We start from the raw sequence: 16,117 nt of genomic DNA on the forward strand, positions 1-16,117 counted from the left end.
AGATTTCACTCTATGTGGCTTAGCAAGGGAGAGCATCTCCCCTCGATCAGACTAACCACCCACTGAGTGCTGTGTCGCTTTTTTGAGCCATGCGGCATACTGAGGGCACCCGAAGTGGAGAAGAGAAGCGGTGAGGTGAGTATTTTTTTATTTTATGGCCAATGGGGGGGGGGAGTGAATGGTGCAGGGCTGGACGAAAGATGCGATACATTTAATAAGAGGCATTCACCTCTTAATGATTGTGTCGTCATAGGAGCAGAACAAAGGAATAACGGAGGCAACAGTTCCATTGCTTGATGGATATCACCTGCGGCCCGACGGAACCCATTGACTCTAATGGGCACTGTCGGCTTTCTGTTGGAGTGTCAATCGTTTTACCGGAGACAGTAGCGCAGCATGCTGCGCTATTTTCTCCGGTAATCTCTGCCAGTTCTGCAACCAAGGCCCCTAACAGAGCCTCCAATGCAGATGTGAATGAAGCCTTAGTGACCTTATTTTGGGAACACATCTCCAAATGTGATCACATGTCACAAAAGCACATATACCCTCTTAGCAATGTAAGTAATTTGAGAAGATAAAATTGTTCTACAGAGGTGATTCTTACTTATTGCTCTGCCTTATTTGATCATGATCCAACGCTGTTTCCATACTTCACATATACTATACATGTTGCTGTGATTTGACCAAAAACAAGTTCAGTTGGTACCAGTGCTCATGCCTATCTATACCTTGGTCGCTCAGCTGTGGATAATGTTCTATTTCTTCATACATCCTTATTGTTCAAAATATTAAGAAACCTAATGAACAATAATCTCTAGAGCTGCCCAATTCAGATATCCGCTATTTTTTCTAATGCAAATTTCTTAGAATCTAACTTGAGGCATTTACATGTTTATTGTCACTCTAAACGTCAAAGTTTGAAATCCTCAACTTTTCCCTTGAGGTCTATTGTCTTGAAATGTGGAAAAAATATCAAACATTAGTCACATATGTTTGCATCTATCCTCTACATAATCTTCTAGAACATACAAGTGTTTAAACCCAGACTACATCATGTGTGATAAATCACTTAGAGAGCTATCAATACAAGACATCTCATTTATTATTCTAGAATTGCACCTCAGGGACATGGTAAATAGTCCATATTGCTCCACTTGAGTTACGGATACAAAAAAGTACTTATGGTTTACCGCGAAAAATAGGGCAATTCATTTTGATACAGACTACAGTTAAAACATATGTTCATCTTGTTTGCATATAGTTGACATATAGGATTACGCTGCATACAAATATTGCAAATATTTTACTTATGCTATGTTGATCTTTAGATATAGCCTGTATTAAAGTCTATAGCTGTATTCACAATTCTACAGGTTTCAGAGCTAAAATGTATCAACATTCCCTGCTGTTTCACTTTCTGCCTAGAGGTTGTTCTGGTGATTTATACAATAATAAGTGTTATCTTTACACTAGACACTGAATAGTTATCTAACGTCAGAAGACATAGTCTACTATTGCAGTATTAGAGCAAGCTTAAGGCCACGTTCAGACGTGGCAGAATTTTTCCACTGCAAATGTTGGTGCAGATTCGGGGTAATTACGCAAAGAATCTGCACCAACATTTGCATATATGACAGGTAATTCAGACGTTGCAGATATCACAGTGGACTTGCCACAGATTTCAGCCTTTGCATTGCGAAGGCTGAAATCCGCAGTGAAATTCTGCAGCTTCTCCGCAACATAATGAGCATGCTGCGGAGGGGAATCCCATTTTATGAATTGTCAGCTTTCTTTATTGACTTGTAGTTTTAGCTGTAGTCAGTTCTTATGTAAGTTTTATTGTATTTTTAACAAACATTACTTTGTATTTCTTATAAAGGTGATTTATCATAATTTATCGCACATCACTTCGCCCTTTTTTCCTGATAACATGAATACATGTGTATTAAGCATGCTATAGCTTTACAGAGGGTTCTGCAGAGCTGAGCTGTCCACATAGACAATGAAGAGGATTTCTTTATGAAAGCATTTTTCTCATGGAATTTTCAATATCTAGACGGTTTTGTATAGGAGTTTACATTACAAAAGTGACACATACATTTTTGTGTCTCTACCACAATGACTCGGCTAGTAACAACACTGGTTTTCATCATCTATATTAGATCACTAAGAATCCAGGAAAAGTTTATGAAGCAATGATTCATTTCAACATGATTTTTAGGGTATGTGCACACGATAACTGCAATTACTTCTGAAAATACGGAGCTGTTTTCAAGGGAAAACAGCCGCTGATTTTCAGACGTTTTTTGAGCAACTCGCGTTTTTCGCGGCGTTTTTCGCTGCGTTTTTTACGTCTGTTTTTGGAGCTTTTTTCATTGGAGTCTATGAGAAAACGGCTCCAAAAACGTCCAAAGAAGTGTCCTGCACTTCTTTGACTAGGCAGTCATTTTACGCGTCGTCGTTTGACAGCTGTCAAACGACGAAGCGTAAATTACAGGTCGTCGGCACAGTACGTCGGCAAACCCATTCAAATGAATGGGCAGATGTTTGCCGATGTATTGGAGTCGTATTTTCAGGTGTAAATCGAGGCATAATACGCCTCGTTTACGCCTGAAAATAGGTCGTGTGAACCCAGCCTTACTATTGTGGTCACTGTTACTAACATCTTCAAAATATTTTATAACATTTGTTACATTAATTATTGTTATTTTAGTGTTTAACATTCTCGGACATTTCTATTACATTTTTTTTAACATTTATATAAATCTACTGTAGGGAACTATTTCCATAGCTTCCAGGGTTTCCATGGGTCGGATACACTGTGTAAAAATCAAGCAGCGTGTCCAACCTGGAAACCGCAGTACATTCCATACGAAAAATCGCACCACAATGTTTTTTCGGATGGATTTTACGCTGCGGAAAGCAGTGGTAAAAAACGTTCATACTTATCTAGATCGTTGTTATGGTGACACGTCCCTCCTGTGCAGTCCGGTCCTCCCTCCCTGGACGGTCACATGCGATGCAACGTCATCCCAGGAGGCCAGACTGGATGAAGAAACACAGACTTCTGGGTAAGTATGTTTTTTATTTTTTCTGTAGTTTTGATTTTTGCAGTGAAATCGCTGCAAATACGCCGCAAAAGTTGCAACACTTGGCTTTCTGTTGCAGGTTTTGCATCCCCATTGAATTCAAAGGGGAACCCACAATGGAAAATCAACTAAAACGCAGCATAAATTGACATCCTGCGGATTTAAATTTTTCACCGCAGGTCAATTTATTAACGTTTACATTCAAAGGAGAAAGGAGAGGGTTGGCACTACTCCAAGTACAGAGCACAACATGGACTCACATATGGAAGTAGTGTGGCTCAAAACACATAGGATACAGCTGTCAGGATTGTTGCCGGCAGGGTGCTCATCGATAAGAAATAAAGCACGTATGCAAAACTTGATGATGGACAGGAGGAATGTACGAGGCACTCACCGCAGTGGCAATAGAAAGGATTTATTTGAACAGATCTCGGTCAATGATGATGTGAAAGATGCCAACGACCGTTTCACGCTGAGAGCGCTTTGTCAAGGCTGGACAAAGCCTTGACAAAGCGCTCTCAGCGTGAAACGGTTGTTGGCATCTTTCACATCATCATTGACCGAGATCTGTTCAAATAAATCCTTCCTATTGCCACTGTGGTGAGTGCCTCGTACATTCCTCCTGTCCATTATTAACGTTTACGCTGCGTTTTTTTTCCGCAGGGTGGCCATGAGATTTTTAAAATCTCATCCACTTTGCTGGTACTGTAAATGCTGCGGAATTTCGGAGCAGCCCCCAATAGATAATATTTGATGTAAAGCAGCCTATTTTCTATAGACATTGATCTTATCAATCTAATCCAGTTATATTGTTCAGCTATAACCAGCCTAATATTGTGTAGATACCCCTCACACCGCCAAAACATCTCTGACCTGTCGAGGCATGGACACAACGAGGCCTTTGAAGGTGTCCTAGGTTATCTGTTACCAAGACGTTAGCAACAGATCCTTTCAGTTCTTTAAGTTGCGAGGTGGGGCCTCCATGGACTGGACTTGTTTTTACAACACATGCCACAGATGCTCAATTGGATTGAGATCTGGGGAATATAGAGGCCAAGTCAATACCTCAAACACTTTTTCATGTTGCTCAACCCAGTCCTGAACAATTTCTGCAGCTTGGCCGATATTGCATTATTTTGCTGAAGAGGCCACTGCCATTCAGGAATACCATTGCCATGAAGGGGTCAAGGTGAAGGTCTGCAACAATATTCAGTTAGGTGGTACGTGTCAAAGTAAAATCCACATAAATGCCAAGACCCAATATTTCCCAGCAGAACTGTACTCAAAACATCACTCTGCCCCCGCCGACTCACTGGTTGTCTTTCCTTAGCCCACTATTGGTAGGTACTAACTACTGCATACTGGGAACACTCCACAAGACCTGCCGTTTTGGATATGCTCTGACACATGTCAACCCATCACAATTTGGCCCTTGTCAAAGTCGGTCAGATTCTTATGCTTACCCATTTTTTTCCTGCTTCGAACACATTAACTTCATGAACTGACTGTTTACATGCTGCATAATATATCCCACCCCTTGACAGGTGTCATTGTAATGAAATCATCAATGTTATTTCCTTCATCTACCAGTGGTTTTAACTCCTTATCAACTGGTCTATTTTGGGCCTTAAAGGAAATCTGTCAGCAGTTTTGAGTCTTAGTGTCTTAGTGTCTGAGTGACAGCTCTAGTGGTCTTGTGATTGGAGGGGAGGGTCTGGCAGCGTTCAGTGAGGAGAGCCTAGAGCACTTGATCATCAAGGGCCCAACTTTGAAACACTTGCTAATGCATCGCTGGGGGCATTAAAACATTAATTTCACCAGTATATTTACACTACACTTTCTGCCCTTTATATAGCACTTTGAGGAGTTTTAGGGTTCAAAACTGCTGACTGGTTCCCTTCAAGGACCAAGCAATTATTTTAGACTTTTTCATCATCAAGTTTCAAGAACCATAACTTTTTTTTTATTTTTCTGTCAAGGGGTGAGGGCTTGTTTTTTGTGGGATGAGTTGTATTTTTCAATGGCATCATTTTGGGGTATATATATTTATTGATGAGCTTTTACAATGTTTTAGGGGAAATGCAAAAACAGCAATTACAGAATTTTTTTTGTTACGCTGTTTACAGGGCCATAAAGATAACTTTTTTTTATTTGTCTGTTGACGTAGCCGTGTGAGAGCTGTTTTTCTGGAGACAGGATGTAGTTTTTATTTGTACCATTTTGGAGTACGTATAATTTATTAACTAATTTTTATACATTTTTAGGGGTCAATTAAAAGGGACCAACAAATCCACAATTTTTTTTTAAACATTTTTTATTGTTTTTTATTACTCAATACACCATGCAGTATAAATAATAAGTATACTTTATTCTACTGGTTGTAATTATTGAGGCAATAACCTATATGTATTTATTTATAGTAAACTAGTTAAAAAATAACAATTGTTAAGTCCGATAAGACTTAAAGGGGTTTTCCCCCAATAAAAAGTTAATAGAAATGTATCTACGGGATATGCCATAAATGTCTGATAGAAGTGGGTCTCACCTGTGGGACCTGCACCTATCTCTAGAACGGCACCCCTATAACCCATTCTACCGTGCTCGGCTCCCGCTGCGTCCCGGCCACTTCCTGATTAGGTAATCTGGTGTTAGGGAAACAACTCGCTGAGCTACCCTGTTTGCGTTATTCCCTTAGAAGTAAATGAGAGTTATGGAAATAGCGTCCCATGGCGAACTACACTGTTTCTGTAGCCCCCAGCCACCTAATCAGTATGTGGCCGGGGGGCAGTGGGAGCCGAGCAAAGATGAATGGGGTTTAAGGGACCCTGTTCTAGAGATAGGGGTCGTTCCCAGAGGATCCCTGCTCTGCCATAGCGTTCAATAATATCTGCGTCCCAAGGACGCAGATACTATTTATTGTGGAATCGCTGCCACTGTAGCAGCCATAGCGGCTGCTGGCGGTGCCACAGGGCATGGGGCGGCCCGTGACTCTTGCCTCGGGCCCTGTAGCAGCTGTTATGGCTGCTACAGGGGTAGTTACGCCACTGATTTCCACCTAAAACTTAAAAATGATTAAATCAGTTTTAAAACAGTAGCCAAAGTTTGGCAAATAGGATTGTTGTACTCACTGAGTATTGCCATTTTTTTCTGTTTTGTTTCAGCAGTCATTTGCTAAAGTGACAACAGTAAGGCCTCATGCACACGACCGTGTTCGGTCCGTGATATACGGTCCGCATGTCGGCCGCATGTCCCGGACCGAACACAGTGCAGGGAGTCGGGCTCCTAGCATCACACTTATCTATGACGATAGGGGTCACTGCCTGTCCGCGGAACTACTGTCCCGTACTGTAATCATGTTTTAGTGTGTGACAGTAGTTACGTGGATAGGCAGTGACACCTAGCGTCATAGATAAGTATGATGCTAGGAGCCCGGCTCCCTGTACTTTGTACGGTCCGGGACAAGCGGCCGACATGCGGACCGTATATCACGGACCGAACACGGTCGTGTGCATCAGGCCTAAGTAAAGTCATATTGGTTGTCACTTTTTAATGATCTTAGAAACAGATGGTAAATCTATCACTTTGTGATTGATAGAACAGGCTGAAAAAATGTTCTTAGTTTCTCAACAGTTAATATATTTATTGCAACTATAATAAGCGCGCTTCCTGTAATCACTTTTGCAAAAATAGCCTGAAATCCTTTTTAAAGAGGGTCATCCATTTATATGTAATTTATCTTATTTCACTAATAATTATTATAAAATCTGATATTGAATATTTGGGACATATAGCTGTCAGTCTTTATAACCCCCTAAATATTTTCCCCGGCTATCCTTCAGTGACATTCAGTCAAACACTATTTGAATTTTAACTAATGTTTACTTGTCTATTAGCTATGTTTATCCATACAGTATACAGTAGCAAATAGCAACACTCAAAAGAAAATGCTGTATCCTTGACCATCTGCTCAACTTTACTTGGCATATTGAAGTCATTTGATGACACACAACTAGAAAATAGCTTTGCCCGAAGCATTCTTGACAGAGCTTGGAAAATTCTACTAAACATTAGTTAGTTTGCTGTAAACATACTGTAAGTATGAATAATTCCCTAAAATATAAAATACAGCAGAGTTTACTTTCATTCCAAAATGTAACAACATGCTCTGAGCTGCCGGCTGGCACAAAAAACTTTTACGTCCTTGTCTTTTTCAGTACTACCTCAAATGCATTCTCCAGGATTATAAAGAATGATCTGGTGTTTTTTTTGTCAGAAACACTTCCACCCTTTTTCATGGTCTATGTCTGGTATTGTAGCTCAGTCAAATTCACTTGAAAATTTTCTGATCAATTGCAGATGTATGCATCGTAATCTGCCCGCTGTAGGAAGAGGAGCTTGTAGATTATGATTACGATAAATATGGTTGACACAATAAAGACTACAGCACTGTATATAATCCACGCGTGTTTTCAGATTTGAACAGTTATCCACGAGGGATAGACAAGTATAACACAATTATAGAAGCTTGTTATTAGCGGTATACTTAAGAGTTAAATCAAGGCTCTGTTCATAACTCATTTTTTCCTTCCGTCGGAGGTATACGTCGGGAGTATTCACGATATAAACCTCTGTTGGAAGGCTGCAACATATGCCTTTGTATAGACATACTGTGGCATACGTCGCACATTGGTTGCCATTGTAGGAAAAGAAAACATATACCGTGCGGTATCCCTCTCTATAAGGGAGTGCAGCAAACTACACTTTCATATACAGTAAGAAAAAAAGTATGCCGATGCATACGGTGTACAGTGGGACTTGTAGATACAACCCCCCCTCCACCTAGGGTTGGCACTTTTTTCAAATACCATCCAGGTTTAGGGTGTATTTACATGTGCTTGTTCTATAAAAAATGTTGCCATTTTTTTTTTTACAACACCCCAACATGGGTAAAAAGTGAATGTGGTTTTAGAGGTGTAACTTCACACTGAGTCTGATTTATCACTCAGGTTTGGAAACCTCAGACAGCTTTTGACTCCCTCTAACTCAGTATAGAGTCAGTTTTCTCTTTCGAATATCGCCCTTGACTCTAGCTAATGCACAGGTAGGCAGTGTGCACATGTACGGTTGCTGAATGTGAGTGTCCTAATACTGCTGATGTTCCTAGGGCTGGCCTGGCAAAGTATCCAATCCAAATTGGAAGTAACCTGACTTATTATGCTAAAATACTGGCACTTGCTATTGCCAGTAAACAATGACTGGCACTAATGAGGGGGGGGGGGGGATATGTGTCTAGCCAAAAAAGGGGAAAACTATTTGGCTTCAAGGGGGAAACTGTGGCTGACTGTAAAGGATCTGCCAGGCACTGCTTCGGGGTTAATTCCCAGAATTAATCAGTCAACACCTGAGTGTACATCCCTGAGACAGACACCAGCTTCCTCCACTCAGGCTGGCAGGCTTAGGAGTGGGAGAGCCTATCGCAACCTGGCCAGACTCAGCTAGCTCCCGCCCTCGGTCTATTTAAGCCTGCTCTTCCTGTCCTTCTGTGCTTGTGAATTCTTTCCTTGAGGTTTCCTGGCCCAGCTACAGCTCCTGCTACTTTTTGATCCTGCTCCATACAGACCCCGGCTTACCGACTACTCTTCTGCTTTTCGCTTTGTACCTCGCACTCTCCTGGCTTGACTCGGCTCGTTCACTACTCTGTTGCTCACGGTGTTTCCGCGAGCAACTGCCCATTTCCCTTGCTTGTATTCCCTTGTTTGTTTGTCGTGTTTGTCATGCACTTACTGAGCGCAGGGACCGCCGCCCAGTTGTACCCCGTCGCCTAGGGCGGGTCGTTGCAAGTAGGCAGGGACAGAGTGGCGGGTAGATTAGGGCTCACTTGTCCGTTTCCCTACCTCCCCCACCATTACACTGACGCTAATAGAAAGGTTATTATGCATATGGCAATGATGATACAATGACATTTATGTTTATATAATTGTATTTTTAAGAGAATACACATTATATTCAGATTAATTAAGTTGCAACAATTTTAGATTTTTTTTGTTGTGGGGGTGGCAATTCCGATTTCTGCTGTGATTTCTAGTAAGCCTTTGCATTTACATCAAGCTAATTTTTATTTTTGAAAATAAAAAATATTATTATAATAGGCCACTAAGTGTATCGTCCTCCTGACAATGCTATAATCTGCTTTGCTTTTAGTTTCAAAATAATCTTTTTAAATTTAAAGCAGGTTTCCGGATTCGACGCCTGCGACCCTCACTGACCAGGAGAATGAAGCTGCCGTAGATTTGGGTGTGCTTGTGGCTGGTACTGCAGCCACACCACTATGTATGGTGCTGTACCTGGATAAACAATAAAAGTTTGTTCTGCTGATTGTTGGGAGTCCCAGGGGTCAAACTCCTACTAATTATACAATAATAACCTATCCTAAGTTGAAAGTCCCGGACAACTCCTTTTAAGTTTTTTGTTTTTTTTACTGTTAAAACCTTAGGCATCAATTATAATCTTTATTAACTAATCAAACCCTGTACATATAATACAATAAGGAGATGTCTGGTACTGAATATGTTGTGTATTGAAAACCAAAAATGTGGATTGGGCCTTTAAAGTTGGTGTTGAGCATGATAGATGTGCTGACCAATTATCTCAATCATGACTGACCTGCTGCTCCCTCTCCCCTCTCACAGCATGAATGTCACACACAGGCTGAGACAGAGAGACTGGAGCATCACTCCTCTTCCCTCTCCCCTGTATCTTTAGTTACTGTATTACTCAAGACTAGTTCTTTAATCCCTGCAGAGGTTTCTGAACATTAGCAGAGAGCCTACCGGCATGGAAAGTGGGACTGCAGGTGGCTGGAAGGTGAAGAAATGCCACTTTCCCTGATAATATAAGTTACAAACTTTTTTTTCTTCTTTTACATGTTCTAGTAATTTCCGAAAGAATGAAAAAAAAAAAAGAAAAGAGGATTAAGCTGGGTTTTTATGAGGTGAACAACCCAATTATGCTAACTGTACTCTGCAGAGTCCTATGAATTTTGGTTGCTACTATTCTACGAAAAGTGTTACCTCCTAAATCCAAAGAACTAGTCAAAGTAGCAACTTTGAAGTATCTTAATCTCAGCAGGAGGGACCTACTGTTGGAGCCTCTTAGGTTAAAGGTTTGAAACCCCATAGCAAGTAATATACCAAAAACTTCAGTTTCATGCCAGAATTCATACATTTATGAATGCATCAAACTTCCCCTGAGTCGTCATCTGTAACTATTTATGTGCATGACATAGAATTACAGATTTACTCAAAAGATTTAAAGACGCTTGGATGAAATAAAACAGATTTTGTTGGCGAGTGTTGCAGCTCTAGCCATTTATCTTGTCCTCAACAACAGAGAGCTTAATGTTACCGTTAAACACATGTCAAGAAGCCAGATCTCTTCTAAACAATGGAATGTTTATGCACACAGCAGGCTACTTAGTAATATGTAATGGAATCTTAAGGCACATCTCTTCCAGCTATTATTCATCTACCAACATGTTTGCTACACTTTTGGCGGGTAGTTAGAGTAGAGTAATTCCCGAGAGTGGCCTGGGTCCTACAGCTACAAGCAACAAGAATAATGATATTCATCTTCGAGTATTGAGCTGCTGATAGATAGCCACATTTGTATGTCATTGGAGTTAAGCAAACCGTCACCGATGGACTTGTGCTAGGTAAACGGAACAGATAAATTAATATGTTCCCTACAATATTCCATTGTTTTCCCCAATATTCTCCACGAGAGAAATATCTGGCCGCTGTTCATCTCCCATAACCAGGCTGCTTTGAAACTTTTCCTAAACTACATCACACTTTTATATACATCTGTCTCTCTCTCTCAAAATATACATAGATGTTTAGACTGATACACTGGTGGCATTTCTAATATATTAAGGAACATTTTTTTCTAAGAAATATGATGTAACATATTCGGGGAGATTTATTAAAGGGGTTTTCTGAGCTTATGAAAAACACAGAAAAGTACCAATATGTGTGTGTGAATGCTTACCAGATGATGCCACCATAGCTCAGAAATTTTTATTTTTAATTTTCATTATTTCGCCCAGTTCTGTGCAGCATCGTTGGTATAATTTTTCTAGGGCTTTCTTTGGGTGGGATTGCCATGTAAAATACTACAGTTCCTATCGTTTCTCTCTCCTTTCACAGACATTGCCTATAATTACAGCTGCCTGCATGCCCCTCTATTACAAGGTGTAAGGTAGTGCCGTAGTCCCGTAGATACTCACTTCACAAACAACTCAGATCTGCTACTAAGACATAGCTCTAGTGTCCTGCTGCTCAATGACTCCGCATTATATGCTGCCCACCATGACAAAAAAATTACATCCAAAGAGATGGAGGGAGAGACAGGGAGCAGTGGATATAAGAGGCATGTGTGACGTCCAATGCTTCAGGGAGGGGGAGATAACCAAGTGTTCAGTGAATGGGACATCACTGGAGCAGGAGGCAAGCACCAGGAGCATGGTTATGTGACTGCATGATCCACAGCACAGTGTGATTGTGCAGTGAAAGAAGCTAGACTGGAACAATGAGAAGTGTATGAAGCTGATTGGTCACTAATTGGTCAGCCTCATACACTTCTTTACAACACCCACTTGGTAAAAAGTAAAAACACGCCCAGTTGGTCTTTAAGAAACTAATTAGAATAAATCTAAAATTGCTCATAACTTGCTCAAAAATGATAGTTTTTCAAAATAAAAAACACTGCTGTTATATACATTACAGCGCCGATCACATTTTGTAGGAGATAGGGCACTTATAATCTGGTGACAGAGTCTCTTTAAGTTTTGTCTTAAGAAAGTGAAATGCATGATCGATCAGGTAGAGATCCGGTGATTGACTTGGCCATTGCAGAATATTCCACTTCTTTGCCTTAAAAAACTCCTGGGTTGCTTTCGCAGTATGTTTTGGGCATTGTCCATCTGTACTGTGAAGCGACGTCCAATCAACCTTGCTGCATTTGGTTGAATCTGAGCAGAAAGTAAATCCCTGAATACTTCAGAATTCATCCGGCTGCTTCTGTCTTCAGTCACATGATCAATAAACACTAGTGATCGAGTGCCTTTGGCAGCCACACATGCCCATGCCATCACACTGCCTCCACCATGTTTTATATAGGATGTGGTGTGCTTTGTATCATGAGCCGTTGCAAGCCTTCTCCATACTTTCTTCCACCCATCATTCTGGTACAGGTTGATCTTAGTTTCATCTCTCCAAAGAATGCTGTTCCAGAACTGGGCTGGCTTCTTTACATGTTGCTTGGCAAAGTCTAATCTGGCCTTTCTATTTCTGAGGCGGATTAATGGTTTGCACCTTGTGGTGAACCCTCTATATTTACGCTCATCAAGTCTTCTCTTTATGGTAGACTTAGAAACTGATACACTTAATTCCAGAAGAGTGTTCTTCACTGCATCCACCACTGTTGACTTTCCGTGAACGTCCAGGCCTTTTGGAGTTCACAAGATCACCAGTGCGCTCTTTTTTTCAAGAATGTACCAAACTGTTGATTTGGCCACTCCTAGCATTTGTGCCATCTCTCTGATGGATTTATTAATTTTTGCATTGAGAGCTCCTTTGACCTCATGTTGTGGGTTCACAGCAACAGCATCCAAATGCAAATGTGACACCTTGAATCAATTCCAGACCCTTTACCTGCTTAATTGATGATGGATTAACAAGGGAATAGCCCATGCAGCCCATTAAATAGCTTTTGAGATAATTGTCCAATTACCTTTGGTCCCTTGAAAAAGAGGCAGCTAAATATTAAAGATTTGTAGTTCCTAAACCCTTCCTCAAATTAGGACATGAATACCCTCAAATTAAAGCTGAGAGTCTGCACTTTAAGCCCATATTGATTATATAACTGTATACTCAATGTGTTTTGGTAAACAGCTAAAATGGCAAAACTTGTGTCACTGTCCAAATAATTCTGAACCTAACTGTATGCGCATAGATATGAAGTGCTAAATGAAGGGATCAGGTTCTAAGGGCTAATATAATAGGGGTGTAAAGGAAAGTAGTCAGATTAAGGAGTGTGATAGGCATGCATAAAAAATATGTTTTTTCCAGGGCTCGCCTTTTACTGAGAATATTGGAATTAATCTGATTGTTAAGGGTAGCACATTCCAGACAGCTGGTGCAGCATGAGAAAAGTCTTGGAGACAGGAGTGGGAGGTTTTGATTATGGAAGATGTTAATCTTAGATTGATGGCAGAATGTAGAACAGGGGTAGGGTGGTAGATAGAGGAAGGAGGAGATATACGGGAGGTGCAGCTTTGTGGATGAGAGTTATATGTTTAAAATGTATTCTATAGTGAATGGGCAACCAGTGCAGTTGCTCAACTCACATATCAACTGTGAGTGACATTATGTTAAAAGGCAGAATTTTTACGTAACAGTATATGAGAGAGTTGTTTGTCAGGCGCAATCTTATACGTTTTATTAATAGAATTGAAACCATTAAATCACAGTCATTATTAAACTATGTTGTCTTTGACTTTGTGTCTATGTATACAGTTCGAGGCTGTAGATGTCTATCCCCGTTTTAATTAACAAGTGACAACAATGTAACTTTTCTTCTATAATTATATTCTAAATCGTATTCAATCAACGAAAATTTTTATTTTTCCTTTGACAGTGTAATAGTTTATGAATGCTGCCCCGGATATGAGAAGGTACCAGGAGAGAAAGGCTGCCCAGCAGGTACATCATCTTAGACCTCTTACAAGCATTCTGTGGCTCATCTATTTTAAATTAGTCTCCAATTGCTTAGATTATCCAAAAACATCTTATATTTACCTCTAAAATAAGTTCTTTATACCAATAGTACGTACTTAACGTAATGGCATAATATATTGTCTTTTATTTAATCTGAGCCTTATTTTATACATGTTGACCATTAAAAATATCTAAAAGTAGAGATGTAACAGAATTAATTTATCATTTGGCACAACTTAGTATTACACTATGAAGGAAAACATTAAAAGAGGTTCCCTAATTTTCAACTATGCTGCCATGTAGTTTGACATGTAGTCACTAGATTGCAGAAACATCTTACTGTTCAAGACACATGTTGTTGATACAGCCAGTTTGCCAATGGTAAGTAAGTAGACAAAAGAAAACGTCCAATCTGTAATCTAGTTTCTGTGGGCACTTATTGAAATTCGGAAATGATGTTATAAATTTAGTAATTGCTGGGTAAGTGTAACAGATGAACAGCCAGTGTCCATGTAAAAATAAATGAAACACTTTTTTGAGGCCATATGGACGTGGTGGAATTCACTCCTCGTAGTGCAAACATCATTGCAAATGCTTCACAGCAAGCACCTAAGAAAGAAGAATGTTCATCACAAGAGGCCATATATTCTGTCTACGGGCGTGCTTCTTCTACATGACAATACTTGTCCATAGCTGCTCACAATGCTGTAAATCTCTTGAAAAGTTTGAAATTTGTAAGCATCTTGCCCACATTACCCAGATTTGGCAGGATTTCAATTTCATTTTTTTGTATCCAGGGATCTCAGTAGAATAGTTGATTTTGCACAGGAAGATTCAGCCAGCTACAAATTTCCCCTGCAGCACTAAAACATGAACTCTTCAAGTATGCCAGAGGGATTTCTGCTGCATGTTCGTGGCTCTTTGCTGTGGCTCATAGAGGGGGATCCCAAGCATGGGACCCATTTTATGACGTCTATATGCCCAAACAGGGCAACAGGGTTTGTTCTGATGGAACAACCACTTTAAGTCATCCATATACATAAGATAAACACCAGCTGAATGTTCATTCTCCCGACAGCCATCTCCCCTGCCTCCCCCATAACATGCACACTGGAATCTGTGGAGCGTGCATGTTTATTTAAATAGTGAGAGTGTGATAAAGCCACTTCTAGACACATTTGGTTATGTTTATCTCCTGGGGTTCAGCTGACATTTATCTAATGTCTATAGCCGGCTTTTAACTTTCAGTCTGATGACAACATAAAAAAATTCTGAAAACAGGATAAATCCTTAGACATTTGATTCCCTCGCTTAGATAAGTGTCTCAATAGTAAGTGTCTAAAGCAAATCATTATATTAAATAAAGAAGGAAACCCTATTGTTCATCTTCCTCTCTTATAATGTATCTGTCGTATTCCATAGGATAGGGCATCAGGTAATCCTACCACATTATATTAATTATCACAGAAGGAAAGGGTGAATGACAAATTGAACTCCGCTACATCTGCATATAAGATATATTAGCTAGCCTTTTAAAGGGAATGTGTCGCTAGAAAAAAAATAATTTCTTAGTTAAACAGTTAGTGTATAAATGATTAAACATTGTTCTAATTTTTTTAATTTTTTTCATGAGTCAGGAAATATTATAAACTAGATTCTAATTTATAACATTTCCCAGTGCTGGTCACTAGATGGAGCAATTCCCAAAATTGCAGCATTGGCATGTGGTAAAGCAACCACATTGCTTTATGCTGCAAAATTTGAGAAAACACACCCGCTCTAGTGAGCTCACAGAATCCCCCCTCCTTTATCCTGGCTAGTGCCAGGAGAAAGGAGGGGATTGAACGGTCAAACCTCCTACACTGTGTGTCGCCATTTTTTGAGCTAACACACAGTGTAGTAGGTTTACATACAGTAGTAAACACACAGTAAAACACGTACATACACAGAAATAACTTACCTGCTCCTGCCGCCGCCGCTCCCTCCGGTCCGTCTGCTCCATCTGCTCCCTCCGCTCCAAGTGCTTGCATTAGAACACAAGTCCGGAAGCCGCGACCGGAAGTAGTAATCTTACTGTCCACAAGAAAATGGCGCCGGACGTCGCTCGGCCGAAGACCTTCAATTTGGACTGTGTGGGAGCGGCGCATGCGCCGTTCCCACACAGACGGCGTACAGCATAGTGAATGGAACGGGTCCCGTTCGCATTCTCTATGGGGCTGTATGTGCCGTATTTCATGTCTGTATGTCTGTCGT

The 16,117-nt window shown here is 40.4% G+C and overlaps 1 protein-coding gene across 1 annotated transcript in view; it reads left to right on the forward strand.

The window, feature by feature from the left end:
• Positions 1-16,117, forward strand: part of TGFBI (transforming growth factor beta induced) — a 59,904-nt gene that overhangs the window by 8,421 nt on the left and 35,366 nt on the right. Inside the window, exon 3 of the mRNA XM_075859993.1 lies at positions 13,785-13,849. Coding sequence (XP_075716108.1) covers positions 13,785-13,849 — 65 coding nt within the window. The remainder of the gene's footprint in view (positions 1-13,784; positions 13,850-16,117) is intronic.

Source organism: Rhinoderma darwinii, chromosome 3, assembly GCF_050947455.1.
Source record: "Rhinoderma darwinii isolate aRhiDar2 chromosome 3, aRhiDar2.hap1, whole genome shotgun sequence".
Lineage (NCBI taxonomy): Eukaryota > Metazoa > Chordata > Amphibia > Anura > Rhinodermatidae > Rhinoderma > Rhinoderma darwinii.